This window comes from Silurus aristotelis, assembly GCF_946808225.1.
Source record: "Silurus aristotelis genome assembly, chromosome: 23".
Classification (NCBI taxonomy): Eukaryota; Metazoa; Chordata; class Actinopteri; order Siluriformes; family Siluridae; genus Silurus; species Silurus aristotelis.
Window position 1 is genome coordinate 4211184 of NC_139596.1, and position 19602 is coordinate 4230785.

Sequence of the window (19602 nt, forward strand, 5' to 3'; positions counted from 1 at the left end):
TCTCCTTAGCGCTGTGATACGTCACATTCACGTAGCAGCAGTGGTGCAAAGAGAACGTGCTCCAGAAACAGTTTAACGAGGAGAAATCGATCTACGTAGAAAATAATGGTCGCAAATTATTGCTCACTTTCTTAATAATAAAAGTATAGAACATCTACTGATAATCATCTATTAATAAATCGATGCACACTTTTTTTTTTAACATCGATCCACCACGTCGTTCACTTTTATACCGACGTACTTTAACAGGTCAAAGGTTGAAATTATGGTTTTGAATAAAAAATTTTTCCCCTCTTGTTTCCTACCATCACAGAAAGCTCATCAATGTCCCGAATGTCCTGAAGCTTCCTAGAGAGCAAGTCTGAGGATGCTGCCAGATCAGGCCTGTGAATATACACACACACACACACACACACACACACACACACACACACACACACACACACACACACACACACACACACACACACACATTGAAGAGAACCACAGTGACAGTTGTGCAGAATGTAGTGACTGACAGCTTTGTGCTGCAGCAGCTGGACGCTCACATACCAGAATGTTTTTCTTTCCAAGCCCAAACTCCGGTCTGAGAAATCGTTAAGAATGGAAAATGGACGAAGGAGTGAAATTCTCTCCATACTTGTATGTACAGTATGTGGGAGAAAGCAGACGTGCTGCCAAGCTTGGCTTTTCATGAATTATCTGACTCGGATCAAATACAACAGGCGATTTGTTACAGAAATGGCACAGGAGTCGGGTTCACCGGGTTTTATTTACATATTGCTGAGCTCAGACACAATCGCACAGCTGTGTTTTTTTTTATTATTGACAAAATAAATATAATTAAAAAATCATTTTCCTACCGATGCTGGTTTTCTTTATCATCGTGTCTGTGCTCCTGGGCTCGTCTGAATCTCTTATTGGTGAGCGCTGCCTCCAGGTCTTCGATCTCGCGGCGGCGTAGTTCTCTGATAGCTGAGCGTATGAGCCGCCGCTCGCTCATGTCCACAGTGCCGTCGAGCTGAAAGTACATTTTAATGTTGCTGTAAAAGCCGTAGTTAAGAGTTGGCAAACAGATGTATTACACACTCATCATTCACCTGCTCATTCATGCACTCATGTAGTAACAGCTCAGTACATACAATCATGCAGATACTGTAGAAGGCAAGAGCTTCAGATGTTCACAAAAAAATGTATAAAATCATTAAATAAAAAAAAAAGTGATGTCAGTGACACCGACTACACAGAATGGTGGAAACAAATGGGAAAAACATCCAAGTAGTGTCAGTTGAGCAGGTGGAACAGCCATGCGATCTGAGAGATCAGAGCAGAATGGTCAGACTGGTTCCAATGGACAGGAAGTAAAAAAAAAAAAAAAAAACCTTCTTAAAAAGCCTTGGTGAGCTGAAAAGCATGTCAGAATGAAAAGCAAACTGATACAAAACTTTCCTTCTCAAAACATCACTACCAAGTTGTTTGTATAGATTGTAAAGAGGGAATAAAAGCTTCCATCCAATTGAACTAGAAGATCCAAACCTGTTCCAGCATAGCAATGTCCCTGTGCATAAAACCAGATCCTTCAAGATGTGCTTCACATGGGTTGGAGTAGACGATCTTGACTGGCCTGCTTTAGAGCTCTGACCTCGACCCTATTAAACACCTTTACGATGCACCTCAGGTCTTTTTATTCTACATCAGTACCTGAATTTACCACAGTGCTCACATCAGAATTCTTCATTCAGCTTGTCCAGATGAACGTTCTATGAAAGCAGTCGTGCCGAGTGCAAGGAGAACTGTTATTCTGGTAATTGTCTTCATGATCAGCACTTTGTACCAATAAAGGTGTATTTTCATCATTTCTGACACGTTTTTTTTTTACTCTTCGGTTTCCCTCCAACATGACAAGCTGCATTGTATTATTTAGGATATGGGTATCCGAGTGCCAAGTCACTGTGTGTTCAGTGCCAACTCGATACACACACACACACACACACACACACACACACACACAGAGAGCTGGAGTCAGCCTTCCTTCCCAAAACATGATAAGGCAGGTCAAGCTGCAGCTTGTTTCCCTGAGATACAGTACAACTGAAAGGCCTGATCCACTGACATCCAGTTGTATATTCAATTCGATTCTACACATTTATTTGTATAGCGGTTTTAACAATGGACATTGTCTCAAAATAGCTGAAACTGTTAGAGACGTGAATAGACGAGGGTATAGAGGTTTAGTGCCTGTACGTCCTCCTTAATGTAACGCTTAAATGCTAAATTGTTCATGTAGTAGACTGTTGATGCTGATTACAGTTGAAATCCATGCTTAAAGTTTTTATATATACTGTACACACACACACACACACACACACACACACACACACACACACACACACACACACACACACACACACACACACACACACACACACACACACACACACATATATATAATAAATCAGTAAGCTCACGATGGAAATAGAGGATGAAAAAAAGAGAAAAGATGGCTGATTTAACACCCAGAATTTTTGTCCCGATCGACCTGAAGCACTTTGATGCGTCTCTGAAGACCTGGAAACACCAACACTACAGACCTGGAAACACCAACACTACAGACCTGGAAACACCAACACTACAGACCTGGAAACACCAACACTACAACTTCGTCGACGAATACCAGCAGTCAGATACACGAACTCCCTTTTTATTTTAGCGGCTCCAAGAAAGTGCAGTTCCTGCATGTAGCATACAAGTGAACTAAACACTAATAAATACTAAAAGCACATGAAACTGTCAAATACTGGAGTACTCAAGTATTTATATATAGTGTAATCCAAATGTTAATAAATTGCATAAACATTCAATTATAACCCAAAGTAAACTTTGTTGTGGCTGAGCTGAAGTACTGTGTGAACACGGTCAATCTTCTGAGCCATTCGCCACTTGATTGGCGTACAGGACAAAACTCGAGCGACTCGCGAGTCGACTTTTTCCAAATGGAGATTATTAAGTCTAAACACCGTTCCACCAGGACTGATGATCATTTGGAAGTCTGCTTGAGGTTGGCTGTGCCATTAGAGTTCATGCAGTTATACAAGGTACACCAACATATAAAATATACTCAGTATATACATTTATTTATTTTGAATGTAGGTAGATCATTTTGATTCTTCAGTCTGAAGCATCAGATTAACATCCAATTGCTCGTCTTCTTTGTAATCCATACACACAGTCCCCTTAGTTAAAGCCTGAATAACATATCTATAGACAGTGATTAATTAATGGTCATTTCAGACCAGGATTCTTCACACTACTGTTCAAATCCTCGCATTGTTCACCTGATCTCATTTTCTCCCCTACAAAAAAACTTTTTTGCTTTCAAGTATGCGAGTGAATGAGTGACTCAGTAAGTCCACTGCTCGCTCAGCATTATTTTGTCCTTATATGGACACGGGGCCACATCATTCCGCCTGCTGTCTTGAAGATGAGAGTTTGAGGAAAAAGACAGAAATCCAGAACTGTGCTCTAGGACCATCTCGCTCCATCGTTTTTTTTTTCGTGTGATCAAATATAAAGACATCTCTCCATACCTCGAGGGTATTACTTATGCAACAGAGCTTCAAACCAGAAGGTCATAAAAAAACAAGAAAAAAAAAAAAAAAAACAAGACAGTGAACAGCTGTGTATATTAAGACTCTCGCACTAAAAGACTTCTAATCCAAGTGCTTTCTAAAAATATTCCAGATATTTATATACAGAACCTCAGGGATCTTCTCAGCATTTCCGGGTGACATTTCTCAAAGAAGATTCAGTACAGGAGGACGGCACTTCTTTACACTCCAGCTACAATTTTACACTTTATCTACTTCATAAAAAGGTATGAAGGCTCCAGATGCAGCAACTTTTGCCGGTATTTCTTTCTTTTTTTTTTTTTTAGGTAGACATAAAATACTCACTGGTCCTAAAATAACAATTAGGCTGCGTAAACAAATCTAAACAAACACTTCTGCAGGCTTGGCGGCAGCTCGGAGTTGAGCTGGTATGGAAAAAATGTTAATTGCTCAAGAGCGTTCTGAAGAAAAAAAAAACAATACAAAAAAGGACAGAGCCTGAAAGGTGCATGTGCAGCAAACTCATTCTCCTACGATAAAGACTTTTCCATACCTCCGTCAAGACGAATAGACAGAAATGAACATTTTTACTGCACTTAAGTAGTGAAAAGGCTCTGATTTCAATAAACTGCACTGTACAAGTATAGAGGCAAAAAGATGGGAAAGCGGAAAAGCAAAAAAAGTAAACAACCAAAAATAAATCTAGACAGATGGACTGTCGGAAAGTGTACACTGCTGGTCAACCATGAGACGCTGACATTTCTGACCTCAGGGGACTTGGACTCGAGGACTTGGGAATACAAATATCATGTATATTTAAAAGAAAGCTGATGAGGGCTGAGAGGTATTTAGCTTCAAACCTGCGTTGATTGTCAACAACAAAAGTAGACGTGCAAATAGTAAGTGCCGTTCGCTATCTGCACCCGTGTAACGCATATCTCCTGCGAAGAGATAAAATCAAGTTCATCTAATCGCAGGAGGTGACGAACAGAAAAATCTTTGCCAGAAGATCAAGTAGGACTGGATCTGTTTGTGAGAAGCGTCGTGTGAAGAAAAGACAAAAAAAAAAAAAACCTGTTCCATGAACAAATGTATGAATAATGGCCAGTCTGTGTCTCTCGGTGTGTCTCAATCATAAATATACTGTAGTCTTCATCATAATAATAACAGAGTCAGAATTGTTCCTGGAAAGGCACATTATCAAACCAGCTCAAATTCACTCTCGTTCTACATGGTTTTAAATTCAATTTAGACTTTAAAAACACTGCAATTCATGACTGACTGTGGACCATTCAGCAATGACACTAATTCCCATCAGAATTTTCTTGTCTGATGCCTGAGGCCATGAGAATATGAATCCAAATCTAGGTTCCCAAGCCACCAGTCACAGAAACCACCTCTTCCATGGGAAAGAACAAAAGAGCTGTCAAAGGATGTCAGGGACAAGATTGTAGACCTGCACAAGGCTGGAATGGGCTACAAGACCATCAGCAAGAAGCTTGGTGAGAAATGTCGTTTGTGCCCTCGCTCTGGAGCTCTATTCAAAATATCACCTCATGGGGTAGGGATGATTCGGAGAAAGGTGAGAGATCAGCCCAGAATTACACAGGAAAAGCTTATTAATGATCTCAAGGGATCTGGTGACTGCACCAAGAAAACCATCGGTAACACACCGAGGTCATTCTGCTCAAGAATGCACATAAACATACACATCTGAAGTTTGCCAATGAACACCTAAATGAATCAGAGAAGGCTTGGGAGAATGCGATGTGGTCAGATGAGACTAAAATTGAGCGAAAATGTCCCCAAGGACACCGTCCCCACTGTCAAACATGAAGGAGGAATATTCTGCTTCGGGGCTGTTTCTCTGCTATGGGTACAAGAAGACTTCACCACATAAACAAGGCCATGCACTGTAGAATCTTGGATGAGAACCTCCTGGCCTCAGCCAGAACACTGAAGATGGGTTGTGGATGGTCTTCCAGCATGACAATGACCAAAAACACATGGCCAAGGCAACAATCTAATGGTCTTGTAGCCCATTCCTGCCTTGTGCAGGTCTACAATCATGTCCCTGATGTCTTTTGACAGCTCTTTGTTCTTTCCCATGGTGTTGGAGATGTTTGAAGGGAAGAGGTTGATTCTGAGATGGGTGTCTTTTATACACGTCACAAGTTGATATTACGAGTTCTTGCTTAAAAGCTACAGGACTAATTTAAGTGTGTGGGAGTCAGAATTCTTGCTAATATGGTACGGGATTAAATACAGATTAATTTATAACCTTTCTTGAATGCTTTTTTGTGTCTCTCTGTCAAAATAAAACTACCATAAAACTTCAAGACGGTTCATTTCTCACAAAATCAGCAGGAGATCAAATAATTATTTCCCACAGTGAACTGTATTTGTGGCTTGATTGGTTTCTAGAACGTCTTCGGATGCCTTCCCGCCACTGCAATCATTTGCGTTTGCAGAAGTCAGCCTCATGCAGGATGCCACAGAGGGCAAATTGCACACATTTATGCTCCCTGAAGGTCCGCTGCGTCTCCAGCAATTGTCCCGGGACCACGTGTAAATAAATCGAGGCAAATCACCTGGGGCCTTATACAAAAAACACACCGGAGCAGGCTGGAATATTTGCGCACGCAACTTCAGTTACGCAACAGAAAGTTATTAAATCAGTTTCATGTGAACCTGTTCCTCCGCTGCATATTTTCAAGGAAAATTGCAAATAAACGTTAAAGTATTTATAGATTTCTTAGCGCCTCCAATTTTGTTTTAAAGGTTAAGTTCCTTCTAAGGGAGTAAAGTTCACCGGTTGAGTTACTGATTTGATCGTTGCTCAGATGAGAACGTGGAGGTCAGATTTTGAGACCCAATTTCCTCGTATTAGGCTGTTCTGTAGAAATGCACTTGATGAACACTGACCGGTGAAGTGAAAGCGAAGGCCGGCCCGTGTGGAAACTTTGAAATGATTTGAAATTAATTATTTGATTTCTATACGGAATAAAAGAAAAATGAATGTCACTTACGAATGAAGGCACAAAGCGGTTCAGTTTTTGGCTCGATATAAAATAAATAATAAATAAAGCACAATTCCACTGCACCGAACTCGTTCCTCTGACTGAATCGCTCTCCTCCACCTGCACAAATAAGGGCAGGTAGGTTTCATGTAAACGAAATGTATATTAGCATGAACTGCGATTGTGTATGCGTGTTGTGTGCATGAGACATGGAAATAATGTCCCAGTGTTTGGAAGCGAAACCCTTCACCAAACCAGCGTTTCCTCTCTGCTTTCAGGTCCTTGTGCTTTCAGGAATCAGACCAAACTTTACGCTGTGGCTTTCAGCATGCTCAACTGTTTTTAGTCTTCTGTAGAAACAATGTTATTTCTGGATCGCCTGACTGACCAGGAGGATGGTATAGGCAACGCAAAGCGAAAGGGTTATAAGGAATAAACGTCTGAGCCACGCCGAGTCATCAGAACGGTGCCTGCGTGAGTCATCCAACACGAATGCGTGAGTGTCTGAGAGTGAAATGTGATCCGAGACATCCGAAGCGAACAGTAACAGCTTCCTCTTAAATGAATCACAGTACAATAGAAGTAGGTCACAATGTCGAGACTTAAATTATCATCTCTGGTTGAATCATCTTACCTGGATGTGTGCCTCAGTACACCTGTTGTCATCTTGAAGACTATCCGGTACTTTTATTCGCACTCACTGTACCATCCATCAGACGAGTCCTTTCAGGGTTTCTTCCTTGTGCCTTCGTTTGTTTCCTTGTCACACTTAAGCCACTCCTTGGCTTTGCTTGTTAGGCCGAGTTACATCTTCATCTACCATCTACATCTACCACCATAGTCCACATTTGCCGTTAGAATGATCTCCAGTCTTCTGCGATGATGTTCCACTAGATTGTCGAGATTCATGTGAGATTCATTTAGCCACCTCAGGTAAGGTGAGGAGGCCGGGGGTCACGTCCCAAAGTTGTTCAATAGAGTTCAAAGCTCTACAGCAGGAGAACTTTCACTTCAAACCATATATAGCAGATCTTGGAGCTGGCTTTGTGCACAGGAGCATCGTAATGCTGGAATAAGTTCGAGTCTCCTAGTTCAATTGAAGGGAATATTTTTTTTATGCTACACATCCAAAGACACAACTGTGTACCTCCAACGTTGTGGGAACTGTTTGGGGAAGAATCACATATGGCTGGAAAAGTCCCAAAATGTTTGTCCATATTGTGTATATAGTACACTGGAGACACCTGGGTTAACCAAGATTGCATCAATTTAAAAACAGTTTAATAAAACAATTTGTTTATATATAATTTTTGGATGTGCTACACCTTTATTATTTTTAAATTGACCGTAAATGTGACCGATATTTTCGCTGTAGATTGATTTCTCCTCGCTAAACTGTTTCACAGCACTACAGAGACTGAGGCGTGTCCCGAGTGTCACATAGAATACAGATTAACATGGCAGAGGTAGAGCTGCGTCTTCCTGGAGACAGAACAGGAAAAGAACGTCTGGTTTTATTTCATCTTTTTTGCTCTACAGAGGCCAATTTGTGAAAAAGTCATGTGTTAGGAGTCAGAAGGCACTTGAAGTAAATTAATGATTTGCTGTCCGTCTGGACCAAAGAAATAAAAGCTAACTATCTGTACCATAATGAACTGCAGCGCGTCATGTTTTTTCCATTGAATCATATCGCACTGCATTGTAATGGGGGGTGAATCATATCACATCTGGAGCTGCTTCATATGCATCTTTAATGTATCCTATTGTTTAATGTGTCGTCATATCCTATGCATCGTATGCGAATCGCATCTGCCTCAGTTATGGAGGTACATAATGTACCTGATGAACATTAAGCGACTAAATTATTCATTTGTTTGTTTGCTTGTAGGCCACGTAAACGCGCAAACTTACTGTAAACCAGTGCACTGCGAACACCGTACAAATCCTAAAACTCACTATGTCGCCACTGCAAATCAAATCTAGATTCATGGGAAAATTACTCACTCCATTTCATGGTTAGTGTACCAGTCTAACATCGCCAACCCTACAGCATCGTATTACAGTGGAACAGATGGAGTCAGGGGATGTAGGTGTTGCTTAAAAGGAAGTCAAACATTAAAAAACATTAGTTTACAGGACATGCCCAAGCTCCTCACAACCTGTCTGCCACCTTTCACTGAAGTATCTGGTTTTCTTTTTTTCCCCCACTAACTCACTCACAGGATCCCGAGCGTGACGTGGGAATAAAAACCTGTCCGTCGCAGTCTTTCACTTTAGTTTCTGCCGTTTTATAAAAGAGAGAATCGCCTTTATTCAGCGTATTCATGGGAATTCAGAGGAACTTTATAATAACAAAGTCAACAGAGGTTATGGACCACAGCGTTGTTCCCGTCTACACGATATCAGAGAGATCTTGACGTAAAAGCCTTTCTGAACACGAACGCCCGTATCAACACTCATCTTTGCTCTCGCGCCCCAGTGCTGCACAACACATGCATGCTCAGGCAATAGCGGGACCCTATCTGGAATCAAACTTCCTGGTATTTTGTCCAGAAACTTGCCCAAAACGTTGTTCAGTAAAAACTCAAACCGAGACCGGTTGAATATTACACATATTAAAAACAGTCCTATTTTTTTATAAAGTAACAAATAAATAAATAATTTGTCATTTTAATGATTATCCAACTTCTCTGGGAAAAACCTGCTCAGATTCAGAAATCATCTGAGATTAAATATTCACCTGCTTCCTGCGTAAAAACTTTTGACCAATACAATTTTTTCATTTCGTTTCTGACTTTATGACACGTCTTCATAAAGTCTCAGAAATAAATGCATTGTCCAGGTGTGTGTTTGAACCTTTATATAAAGGTAGTGAGTAATTTTACTGTCCAGCTGATATGCAGGTGGTGTTTACAGGGGTGTATAGGTGTGTTGCAGTGTGTGTACAAGTGACTACAGGGGTGTAGCAGTGTGTGTGTGTACAAGTGTGTGTAGCTGTGTATGGGAGTGTAGTAGTTTGTGTGCAGGAGTGTAAAGGTGTGTGGCAGTGTGTACAGGTCTGTATAAATGTGTAGCAGTGTGTGAACAAGTGTGTGGCAGCGTGTGTACAGGTGTGTAGAGCAGTGTGTACAAGTCTGTACAGGTGTGTAGCAGTGTGTGTACAGGTGTATGGCAGCATTTGTAACAGGTGTCTAAGGGTGTGTAAGGAGTGTAAAGGTGTGTGTGGAGGTGTGTGTACGGGTGTGCACAGGTGTGTAGAGGTGTGTATAGGAGTGTAAAGGTGTGTGTACGGGTGTGCACAGGTGTGTAGAGGTGTGGATAGGAGTGTAAAGGTGTGGGGCAGTGCGTACAGGTCTGTATAGGTGTGTAGCAGTGTGTGTACAGGTGTGTAACAGCTGTGTAAGTGTCAAGGTGTGTATAGAAAAGGGGTGTAAAGGTGTGTGGCAGTATGTGTACAGATATGTGGCAGGGTGTACAGGTGTGTATAGGTGTGTAGCAGTGTGTGTACAGGTGTGTAACAGCTGTGTAAGTGTCAAGGTGTGTATAGAAAAGGGGTGTAAAGGTGTGTGGCAGTATGTGTACAGATATGTGGCAGGGTGTACAGGTGTGTAACAGGTGTGTACGGGTGTGTGTGTCAAGGTGAGTGTACAGGTGTGAATAGGAAAGGTGTGTACAGGTGAGTGTACAGGTGTGTTGCAGTGTATACAGGTGTGTAGCAGCATGTGGCAGCATGTACAGGTTTGTATCAGTGTTTAGCAGTGTGTACACAGGTGTGTGGCAGTGTGTACAGGTGTGTGGCAGTGTGTAGAGGTGTGTACAAAGGTGTGTAGCAGTGTGTTACAGGTGTGTACACAGGTGTGTGGCAGTGTGTACAGGTGTGTAGAGGTATGAAGAGGTGTGTGAGGATGTGCGGCAGTGTTTACAGATGTGTGACAGTGTATACAGATGCGTATAGATGTGTGGCAGCATGCACAGGTTTGTGTAGGTGTGTAACGGTGTGTGTACAGGGGTGTGTGTAGTAATGATCAGCAGTGTGTACACGTGTAGCTGCATGTGTCAATGAGTACAGGTGTGTATAGTTGTTTGCAGGTGTGTGGCAGTGTAGATAAAAGTGGGTGGCAGTGTGTGTTCAGGTGTGTGTGTGTGTGTGTGTGTGTGTGTGTGTGTGTGTGTGTGTGTGTGTGTGTGTGTGTACAGGTGTGCACTTGGTCAAAGTCCAGCTTTTTTCTCCAGCGTTTTTTTTTTTTCCATCGCACAAGAAAACAATGTTTACCCTTTAAAGTCTAAACATAATGATATCATATAATAAATATAATAAGCACATAAACACACACACACACACACACACACACACACACACACACACACACACACACACACACACACACCCCAGTTTATCTCAGACACCCACTGACCACAGTGACTCACATCCTCTCTCACATTTTACCACTGATGTGATAATCAGTGCATTATTATACTGTCTGACAGCAAAAATATTATTTAAATAAAAATCTAGAAGCTTTTATTATAAAAACAATGATCTTTTATCTTTTTTCACCCCAATGTGTGTTAAACTCCACTTTGTTCTGAACAGAACTGCAGTGTCTCAGATGGACCACTAAGAAAACATCCTCAAATCCAGTGTGAAGTTTTTTATCCGGTCACTGTTTTTACAGTAAATAAAGAATAAAAGTGTTGTGTGTAAAACTTCTGCACAGTGAGGATGAAGAGGAACTCACCAGTTTCTGAAGAGCAGTTTCATCCAAACTGGAGTACCTGAGATCCGTCATGGTGAACTTCCACACCAACAAACACGTCCTGAGATCAAAACTTTCTGCTGAGAGCTTCACAGGGGTTTAGAAGTTCTTCTGAACGTGAAAAAGACTCAAGCAATAGCAGGAGAAAGGCAGAAAGTCCACCATGTTCCTCAAAGATGTTCCTCAGTAACGGTCCTTCTGTGTGAAACCTCACTCCAGTCCACAACACTCCCACCTGCTGAGGACCTTCATCAATACACAATACCGCAGAATAACTACCTTTCTGTTCTTTTTATTATTATTATTATTATTATTATTATTATTATTATTATTATTATTATATAAACCGCGTCTTAAACACCTCCAGACTGTATTTATCCAAAAGAAAATGTAAATAATCGGTTTGGTTCTTCTCGAGGACTGAGCGCTTCTCCTCCGCTCCCTACAATCCGACTGATTCAGTCTTTCTTCCACGTGAATCATTAACCACAAGCCCCGCCCCCGAGTCTCTCCACCAATAGGAAGGCGAGGAGCAGGAGTGGTTCACTCTTTGAATTTTTTAGCGCGTGGACAAAAGCAGCGCGTGCGCCTGTCGCCTCCTATCGTTATAGTGAACTGGAAGCACGTGAGCTGTGGGAGATTTGGGGAGTGTAAAATAAAATGTGCAGGACAGATCAAATCTAAGATGCAGGACCTAAATCAAGGATCAGTCAAAAAAAAAAAAAAAAAAAAAAATGCAGGACAGACCATATCTAAGATCTGTCTAAAAAATACCTGTCCTTCTCCAGAGCGACTTGCAAAAGTGTTTTGAGTCTCTATTAATAAATAAATCAACACTGATTTGCTAGATTGCAAACTTAAGATACCATCAGACTAAACAATGTTGAAAAGAATTACAGTATGTATATATATATATATATATATATATATATATATATATATATATATATATATATATATATATACATACATATAAATATGTATATATATATATATATATATATATATATATATATATATATATATATATATATATATATATATACATATATACATATAATATATACATATATTCTCTTCTTCTTCTTTTTCTTCTTTTAGCTACAGCGGATAATTATCATATATATATATATAAAGACAAAGCAAACAGGTGAAAGAATGGAACAGATCTATCCAAAGATCTGCAATGATAATAAAGCTGTAAGACTGCTGATCAGCAGGTCTGAAACTGCTGGGCCCTTGAGCAAGGCCCTTGGCCCTCAGTTCTACAGTATAAATTAGATCATTGTAAGTGGCTTAAAGGATAAAGATGTTACTCCTCTATATGGAAGGTTGTGTGTTTAAATGTTGGGTGCTTGTGTGAGGCTCAAAACACTCAGATGCTGAACTGCAGGAGTCACAGTCACTTTGTGTGATAATGGCTGCTTCTGTTGTGCTGCTCATATGCAGTTTGCTGTGGTGTGAATTCTAAGTTTGTTTGTTTTTTGCTCACCACAGTTGTAAAAAGTGGTTATTTATTACCACAGACTTCCTGTCAGTTCAAACTGGTATGTCTGGATATTTTCCTTTGTTTCATTAAAGAGGCCGTGGATGTTTTTTCATTAACGAGGCCTTCCCCCAAGTAAAGCTGCTGCTCGGTGGATTGTTTTTGCTTTTCGCACCAAAATATTCCTGCATACTCACACCAGTCCTATTCCTAGTCTAATAACACGGCAGTAGTCAAACTGACGGAATCACATACTCCCTCCTCGTCATGTTTGATGGGAACAGATCTGTATCTGCACGGTTTATGCAGGTGTACAGATGTTCCTTATCTGGTTGTGCTACTATGATGTTATTATATACGATGATATGATAATATGATATAATATGGTGCCTCAGGATACACATTGTATGTGTTTTATACACAAAGCTGAGCAAATTCATGAAAAAAAAACTTCTTATTTCAAAGTGGACTGGTAAGTCTTCAGTACAAAATAATTAGCACAATGACTGTGAGTGTTATGGTCAAGTGTCCAACAAACATTTGCCCATTACTTTACACTATAATGGAAATAATATAATTAAGAGCGTGAAATCTAGTTGTTGGTTTTTTACATGCTGTCAGATAATTTTGCAGTTACATTTTAGTGGTCCGATCATTGACTATGAATAAAATGTTAAATGGAGGAAACATTGTGGACTGTGGACCCTGATCATATTGTACATTGTCTTTAAACATTTATGAAACATGTCAATGTCCCTTTCTTCTCTTCGGATCTGCCTGATTCATCTCGATGGTCTACCTCTGGATGGAGTTCTGGAGTGCAGCTGAAGATGGTTCCACATGAAAAGTTTCTGAGCATCTAAAGAAGTCTGAGAATTGATTTGGACTGTACACCTCAACAGTGATGAAACTGTAATTAATGGACATTCTGTGCCATGCCCATGTGAGGACGAGCTGCCTTCTGAGGTAGTTTCTTCTTTCCACAGTCGCCACTGGCTCTCTCATTAGAGATAAACTTACAATTATAAGGAACAAACTATTGAATATTTTATATAACATATCTTTTTTAATATAACTTTTATCTCTGTAAAGCTGCTTTTAGACATTATTCAGCATTAAAATCACTCTACAAATCACAATGAATTGAATTGAAGCACACCACATTATTATCAAATTTCTTTTTATTCAGCGTTCAAAGCAAGGTGGACATAATTCCCAGTAACTCTGTCCTGAAATGACCTATAGCAAGAAAATAACACTGAGAAAGTAAATGATACCCGACATATCGTGACGCCAGAATGATAAAGTTCACTCTCTGGATCTAGATGCTGAGCCTCTGTACCTTAGCACTAACCTCTTTGTTCTACTAAGGACAAATATGGCAATGGAAATACAATTTGGGACACATTCCTGGGCAGCGTTATCTTTTTCTAAACACCACCGTGTACAGAAAACAGGTGCACTGTTAAACTGGCCCATTTTACAATAAAATAGTTTAGTCTGGCCGTAATCCCCAAGCTAAGTGGGATTGTAAGCTTCTGCTGGCTGTTGAGGAAAGACAAAAAATACTTCTGACGTCCATGTGCGTGGGGAAAGGGACGGCAATCAGAAAACACAGCAGGACGCATAATCTAGCAAATCAGACGAATATTTCGCATTGTTTTCAGAACGCCTTCCCGTTTCCACAAACACTGCATCACGTGTATAATAAATAAGATATCCGGATTAACCAACACAAGTCCAGGCGATCGTGACTTCATCAGACATCTGCTTTCAGTGGTTTCACAATGGAATTACAGAACATAAAACAACATCTGTTTGCGTGCGCCATGCACGGCTGGAAAAGTCAGTAAATATTACTCTGTTGTCTCTTTCTTGCTGCTTGATTTGCTGGGAGAGCGGCTTTTGCGTCATTCTCCTAATTCACTTACCCCTACACTGTTTTCCAAACAGACATGTGGATTGTAGCTTAAAGCCGTTTGACATTTAAGTCGAAGGATTTGCTGTCAAGTTATTTCTGCCCAAATTCAACACTGACTCAAGAGAAAGAAATGCTACTAATCTCAGGTGTACTGACCCGCTGTGGGTCCATTAAACAAAAGCCTTCACCCCTCACCTTCGTGTATTGGGTTCTGCCTCACTCGTAAATAATGTTAGATTCAAATCAGACCTTCGCAGAGATAAATGATTAAATGAAGGTCGATTTTTTTCAAGTTATTCAACCAGTCAATTAAATATAAAATAATAATGCTATAATCTTCATGGAGTATCCTATATCCATGTAAATCAATAACAGTATGTCTTTCTCTCTATACATTCAAGGACTTGATGTTCATCCTACTGTATGATTTCTACAGTGGCGTCTACAAAAACCTCGTGGACCACAAAGCTTGTGTGTATATAATAAAGTGCTTCCTTAAAATAACAGTGAAGTCAGTAATACAGTACAATCACAAATCCATCTCTTCTATTTGTGGTGTTCAGTGTGGGATGGATGAACTAATATATGCCCACAATAGTTGAACAGCCTCAACAAGCTGTAAACTACAATATATGCTGAGGAGAAGAAGGATTTCCGGATGATACATATCATCCATATCATTTCATTCGCTATAACTGATGACTTTTTTTCCCTCATAATCACCGAATTGCTTTTATTCAAGCTCATTGACCGATAATTAACCAATTTTATATGATTTTAAAGGTTTTCTTTAAGCTTTAGGTTCATTTGATGCAATCACATCGCACAATCACAAAACAATGGCTTTGTACATTAATACGCTGAATTTCATTCATAAACAAGATTTATATAATTCAATTATCATTTGCATACATGCATATATTATAAGATCTTTGGAAATGGACATATACAGTATATGTGTGTGTGTGTGTGTGTGTGTGTGTGTGTGTGTGTGTGTTATATTACAGAAAATTACAATCATTAGCAAATCAGAGCTTTATTATGTCCTAAAGTAACTCCTTATTGAGAGATGCCAATAATCCGAGCTCATGTGTGCATTGCTGAATTAAATCCGGATCGTCCAAACTCTGTGAGGTTTTCTCTACATCACCGAGAAAGTCTGTTGACGTATGTGCCGAGTCGGCGTGTTGAATTGGTGACTTGTTTAATTGTTCCCTTAACAGGTCCTTCGCCAGGTTCAGTGCGCTCTGTGCAATCACAGACGGTTGGTACCTGTTGAAAGTGTAGTCCGCCAGACTAATCTCACACACTTTGAACGCTAAATATTTAAACCTCTCGACATTCAAAAGCTGCTCTTTACAGTCTTTCCAGATCATCCAGCTCTTCCCTTCTTCAGGGATTTTGTCCTCCATTCTGGCCTCGATTCTGGATACCTCCCAATTGACGAAGTGGTCGAGAAAGTAGGCGATAGTTGGTGCAGCCAAGCGGAAGTTGAGTTTGATGAGGATGAGGCTCTCGAGATTGCAGAGCTGCTCTCTGGTGAAGGCGTCGCAGCAGAACGAGAGTAGCAGCTTAATGCCTGGGAAGTGAACTTCAACCTGAGAGATGCACAACAGCCACACACACACACACACACACACACACACCATACATAATGACACACAATACGATTTTAAAGCCACTCTTTATCTCTTTCCAGACAATCAGTAATGGACAGTAACAAAGTGAATGTTACTGTACTCAAGCAGCCTTTTCACGTATCTGTACTTTATTGAAAAATTTCCAATTGGCGAGACTTTTGCTTGTAGTTTACTGCATTTCAAAATCAAATATCTTACGTTTTAATCAATTACATTTTGGGAAATCAGTCGTTCCTTTTTATTTATGAGTGGATTTAAACGTAACCGGTCAAACACGCAGCAAGTCACCAATCAGGGTTGGTGTTTTAAACTTGTTTTGATTGGCGCTTGGTGTATCTACTGATCACCAACATACAGTTCAACAGCAAGCAGAACATTTCTAAGAGGAATAAATGATGAAAGAAACTCCTGACTTGTCGCCACAACACCCGTGGACAATTTGCACGGTTTTCGTTGAAAAGAATGTTTTGGGCTCATGATAATTTGAATAGATATAATTCAGCGTTTGACTCATTAATATCATTCTATTAATTTAAACTGAGTTGATTAAGTGAAGAGTCTTGTAATAAAAATGATAATAGGAACATTTTAGCCATTATAAATCATAGTACTTTGATTACTTAAGTACATTTGAAGGCAAATACTTTTGTACTTTTACTTAAGTGAACGTTTAAAGGAGCACTTTTACTGGAGTCATATTTTACCAGTATCTCTACTTTAACTCAAATCAAAATCAAAATCAGTTCACTTTGTGAGACTGTGACTCTGATGGACTCTGATAGTATTGCAATTAGAATATTTTCTATTGTCTTTGGTGTTGCTTCTACACAGCTTTCTGGGAGAAGAGAAACAGCACAACCTAGTGGCAACTTGAAAACATCTCAGTCTGTTTTTGCTTGCATGACAAATATTTTAAAATCTTTATGTGACCTAGAAAATAATCACGAAAATATTTTGGTGCCTCATTTCTTCTGCGTCATTTTGTGGTAGAGGAAATGCAACCTCTAGACCTAACAAGTATGACTGCTCAGGAAAATAATAGGAAAATAATCAAGTACATAAGTTTGTTACTGATTCTACTGTTAATACTTTTCGTTACTTTTATTGATTTATCAAAGAACTTCAATGTGGTGCTCACAGCTACATGTTATAACACTGCGTATTAATGTACAGCAACGGCCTGATGTATTCAGGTTAAAGGACGCTGTGGGAGGATACCTAGCTTTACTTTTATCTACCTTTTACTATGTGACAACAAGAACTCACATATTTGGTCGCAATCAGCAACGACGTCACGCCGAGTAACTGAAAGCAATCTGACGCCACCGCCGTCGTGGCCAGAAAACGGTCCATGATGTTCACAGCCAAGCAAAAGGACTCGAACGTCAGATCGAAGTATTTATAGATATCTATCAGCCAGCTGACCAGTACACAGCGTGCCTCAGCAGTTATCTGTGGAAACATCAGCATTACACTCACACACTTACTCTTTTTATGAAATCGATAAACAATAAAACAAAAAAAAAAAAAAAAAAAAAACCCCCAGGCTTTTCTTCAGTCATTTTCATTCTACTACAAAGGTCAAAAGTAGGAGGTGGTATCAAAAAGTTTTCAGGTTAGTTTTGTAACACGCCAACAGATGGCAGCAGAAAGCTGCATGCACAGTCACAGGGAGCACCGACCTACGTAAGTCAGTGTCGTCCTGTGTACATCAGGAACTGGTGCTATTCTGACTACGTGCATTAGAATTTCATGTTGAGGAAGGACATAGAGATGAAGATCTATCTTGAAGGTCTGCGTTTTGACACCAATAAAGAGATTCGGTGTGAATAGCAGAAGGTGTTTGACACGCTTCGAAAAGGACACATTCCAGAAGAGGCAGGAACGCTGAGAGCACTGGGGACTATTTTAAAGGTGATAGTGTGTTAACAATAGTGTGGAGCCCATCAGCTGCAGCTTGGTGGTGCATGGATTTGAAGTCACAACCATTCAATCAGAAGGCCAACATCTTCACCACTGAGCTTCAATTTCCTATAGAAGGGGTTTTCTTTATTAATTCCTGTTATTTGCACCAAGAAATCTTTTTCACAATATTTTACATCAATACAAATTCTAATCATTTCATGGTCCATATTTCTAACAGTATTCAGTTCAGGGTCTGAGGAGCTGTTAGGAGGCTCTGCTACCTCCTGCCCCACTGTGGGACGGTGATGTTAAAGTAAAACTTCAGGAACTACAGACTTCACATCTGATCATTTTCCAGATGTCCCCATGTACAAAGTGCGTTTTACTTCACTTATACACCAACCCATTTCAATAATGATGTCATTCTAATGTTTCTTCAATGATTTTACTGGATTCGCTTTGGAAAATATCTAAATTGATGCATTCAGTGGGACGCTGTCCCTTTCTTCTTTAGAGTTCTGTAGAATTGAAGACCACTCTGTGGTGCCTAATAAATAAATCCCACCCACTAACAGGTGAAGAGATATCAGTGTTCTTCACTTCACCACTCATGATGTTATGATGTTTTTCTAGATTTGGGACAATGTTGATGGTAAAAAAACAATTAAACAGAATTAAACTGAGTTGAATTCTAATTCCAGATCTAGAATGGGATCCAAATCGTGTTGTAACATCCTTGGTGACATGATCACAGTCCTTCATAAAGAACCAATCAAGAGAAAGGTGATGGACACCTGGTACCTGTGTTTGACCAGACAAACAGTTGAGAACTAGAAAGTCCTGCTGCTTGTTCCTCTGGTGGATGAAGTGGTCCTCCTCGTATTCACTGTAAAGGTCGTGGCACTGTGTCATGGTGTATGGAGGGTCCCGTGACCCCGGTCCCTTGAGGCGCTGTTGAGATGAAGAGGGGGTGTGGATGTCATCTTCAAACCCTGAATCACTGGTCATCATCGCTCGATATTAAGTCTTTTGCATCTCCCTGTTTCCCCCAAACCTGCTCTCTTTCCTCAGAGGCGCAACACTGACTTTTTCTTCTCTCACCCCAAACACCTCTCCAAAAAAAGACCATGACTTTGGTTTGGACACTGTGACGTAACAAGTATTTTTTACGTCACCTTCCCGGGGCGCTTAGCGCGCATTGCCTCCACGTGTGCGCCGTCGCCATGGCAACTCACCTTGCGGGAGCGGCGGGAGCGTCCCATATA

General features: G+C 40.3%; 2 protein-coding genes across 14 annotated transcripts in view; both read right to left on the reverse strand.

Annotated features, from left to right (window-relative positions):
- The window catches only part of smtnb (smoothelin b), a 55063-nt gene extending 43226 nt beyond the window's left edge, over positions 1-11837 (reverse strand). For 8 of the 13 annotated variants that reach the window (XM_083526318.1, XM_083526322.1, XM_083526317.1 and 5 more), the window contains exons 1-3: positions 11368-11547; positions 864-1021; positions 306-384 (exon numbers count right to left, since the gene is read on the reverse strand). In XM_083526318.1, the coding sequence (XP_083382444.1) occupies positions 306-384; positions 864-1021; positions 11368-11418 (288 nt within the window). In that variant the 5' untranslated portion in view covers positions 11419-11547. Of the gene's footprint in view, positions 1-305; positions 385-863; positions 1022-1100; positions 1128-6637; positions 6743-7262; positions 7390-11367 lie in introns of those variants that run through there. The other 5 variants (XM_083526314.1, XM_083526313.1, XM_083526311.1 and 2 more) reach the window with 4 other exon arrangements.
- A 2203-nt stretch (positions 11838-14040) lies between these two features.
- ccno (cyclin O) lies at positions 14041-19602 on the reverse strand. The gene is made up of 3 exons (XM_083527499.1): positions 19139-19602; positions 17699-17884; positions 14041-16390 (listed from the first exon to the last, which is right to left on the reverse strand). Exons 1-3 carry the CDS (start codon positions 19346-19348, stop codon positions 15839-15841), a joined length of 948 nt encoding a protein of 315 aa, XP_083383625.1. The 5' UTR covers positions 19349-19602; the 3' UTR covers positions 14041-15838.